Here is a 2,853-nt window from a genome sequence, read left to right as displayed (position 1 = left end):
ATTTTTAATTTTTACTGAAGAAAGTTAAAAATAGCATCTGGTTTTTCAATTAAAAACTGACTACTTCAATTAGAAAAATTCCTTTTCTTCCCCACCCAATAGACCACTAAGGAAGTAAGGTGTTCAGAATATGGCAAATGCCTGATGGAGGGTATTCTCTTGGTTGCATGTCACTGAACGGTTTCCAGACGATTAATATCCTGGGCAAGATGGGGGTTCCAGACTGGAGACGCAAATTCCAGGTGAGGCCGCACCATAGCTATATAAAGCCTCAGATAGATAGCCGGAGAGCGGCTCACAAAGGATTCGGTAAGTGATGCCAAGACACCCTCAACCTTCTTGGTAATTTTAGCAATGTGTTTTGTCCAACGCAAATCGCTGTCGATAATAATGCCCAGGTCATGTTCACAAGAAGAGTTTTTGAGATTAGTGTTGGTGGAGGGAGTAAGTAGATGCTGGGATTTTCCTCCCAAAATGCATGGTGGTATATTTGTCCACAGCCAGCTTGAGTTGCCAGTCCATGATCCATTACTGGATCGTGTCCAGGTCTGATTGCAATAAAGATCTATAGTGTACAGGATCTGTCCTTTTAAGTTGGCATCTATGGCGTTAATATATGCAACAAATAAAAGGGGGCCTAGAACAGATCCCTGTGGTACACCAGATGTCATCTCATAGGGTGAAGAGTGCTGTCCTAGAACTGTGACAACCTCTTTACAGCCGATAAGGAAGGACTTCAACCAGTTCTAGAGATCATCTCTTACACCCATCACAGAGAGTTTCACCATAAGTCTTTTGTGTGGCACAGAATTAAAAGCTTTAGCAAAGTCAAGGTAAACAACATCCACCCAGGAGCCGCCATCAGTGATTCGGGTATTGTCCTCAAGAAACTCAAAAACAAAGACATCAGAAAAGAAAAAGAATTGGAAAATAATAAAATAAAAAACACCAGAAATGGGTGGTGTGCACGCGCTTTACCCTCGCCCATGTATGATACATATGCAAGTAATCCTTCGCCATATCGAGGTTCACCTTTTGCACACCAAGTACGTTGCAGATTTTTCTGGCTAATATGCGTAAAATTATATCGCAGGTTTCTGCAGCCGATAGGTATTTATAATTTTTTAGATTTTAATTATTTCTGTGAGAGGTTTTGGAACGTAAAACCCATGTCAGTCGAGGGATTACTGTATAATACTGTTGTTGTTGTTGGCACTCCGTCGCTTACGACGTCGAGGGTTCCAGTTGATCCGATCAACGGAACAGCCTGCTCGTGAAATTAACGTGCAAGTGGCTGAGCACTCCACAGACACGTGAACCCTTAACGTAGTTTTCGGGGAGATTCAGCATGACGGAGAGTGTGACAAGGCTGGCCCCTTTGAATTACAGGTACAACAGAAACAGGAAGTAAGAGTGAGAGAAAGTTGTGGTGGAAGAGTACAGCAGGATTCGCCACCATCCCCTGCCGGAGCCTCGTGGGGCTTTAGGTGTTTTCGCTCAATAAACGCCCGGTCTGGGAATCGAAACCGTGGGTCCGCTGCCCTAATTACTGGGCCATTGCGCCTCCACTTGTATAATACTAAACCACATTAAAAATACAAATCCAAAACCGGGAGAAAAAAAAACGGTAAAATAAGGCTAAGTGTAAAAACGAAAGTTTCGAAGGATTGCAAGAATCAGGGGAAATAACTGATGATTTTTGTTGTCCGGTTTATCTCTGTAGCTCTTGAGCAGAAAAGGTGTAAAAGGTACTGAGAACCGACTGGGATCCATCTGGAAGTAGAAACGAAGAGAAACCAAAGTTGTTTGTATTTGATAACTCATTGTAGAATACAACATGAATCAATATTATCCTGTTGTTTATCGAGCTGACTACATATGAAAACGGTAAGTTGACAAAGATTTACATTAAGGCTGTGATAATCCTTTCTACTCTACACACAAGGTCTGAAAGTTTGGTGAAGGGGGACGAGTCAATTACATCGGCTCCACTGGGAATTAATTTATCGACCCCCGAAGGGGGTGGAAGGCAAGCACGACCTCGGCAGAATTTGAACTCAGGACGTACAGACGGACAAAATACCCACTAGGCATGCTGACGATTTTGCAAGCTCACCACTTTATATTAAAGCTGTGAAAATAATAATATTTTAAGTTTTTTGCCTCAAGGGCAGCTTGGAGGAGAGGTGGGAATGAGACGATTACATCGACCCCGGGTGGAGGTGCTTGTCTCCCCCTCATAAACATAAGGACATAGGAAATGTGTCAAGGCCGACTTGTAAGCGGTTCAGCTTCCTAGGGCTAAATAGCAGTAGTATGATTCCCTTATTGGGACTGTCACGTTAAGTTGACAGTATACAACTACTTATTTTATCGATCCCCTGAAAAGATGAAAGGTGAAGGGCGACCATTCGATACTAGTACGCAACACCATCTGGTCGTTGCGCGCACGCATACTAATTACATGATCGTATAGTGTGTTTATGTGTTTAAAGTTTCTCCATGCATGGCACCTGTGCCCAGCATCGCCTTCCTGGCACTTGTGCCGGATGGCACGTGTAAAGACATTCGAGCGAGATCGTTGCCAGTGCCGCTGGACTGGCTCCTGTGCAGGTGGCACGTAAAATACACCATTTTGAACGTGGCCGTTGCCAGTACCGCCTGACTGGCCTTCGTGCCGGTGGCACGTAAAAGCACCCACTACACTCTCGGAGTGGTTGGCGTTAGGAAGGGCATCCAGCTGTAGAAACTCTGTTAGACCAGATTGGAGCCTGGTGTAGCCATCTGGTTCCACCAGTCCTCAGTCAAATCGTCCAACCCATGCTAGCATGGAAAGCGGACATTAAACGATGA

General features: G+C 44.3%; 1 protein-coding gene across 1 annotated transcript in view; it reads left to right on the top strand.

Moving 5' to 3' along the window:
* Positions 1-2,853, top strand: part of LOC106871785 (zinc finger protein 208) — an 11,872-nt gene that overhangs the window by 5,755 nt on the left and 3,264 nt on the right. The window contains exon 3 of the mRNA XM_052977749.1: positions 353-444. Within this exon, the coding sequence (XP_052833709.1) occupies positions 353-444 (92 nt within the window). The remainder of the gene's footprint in view (positions 1-352; positions 445-2,853) is intronic.

Source organism: Octopus bimaculoides, chromosome 28 (genome assembly GCF_001194135.2).
Source record: "Octopus bimaculoides isolate UCB-OBI-ISO-001 chromosome 28, ASM119413v2, whole genome shotgun sequence".
In the NCBI taxonomy this organism is placed as follows: domain Eukaryota; kingdom Metazoa; phylum Mollusca; class Cephalopoda; order Octopoda; family Octopodidae; genus Octopus; species Octopus bimaculoides.
The sequence above is the reverse complement of the archived record's forward strand: the minus strand, read 5'-3'. Positions and strand labels throughout refer to the sequence as shown.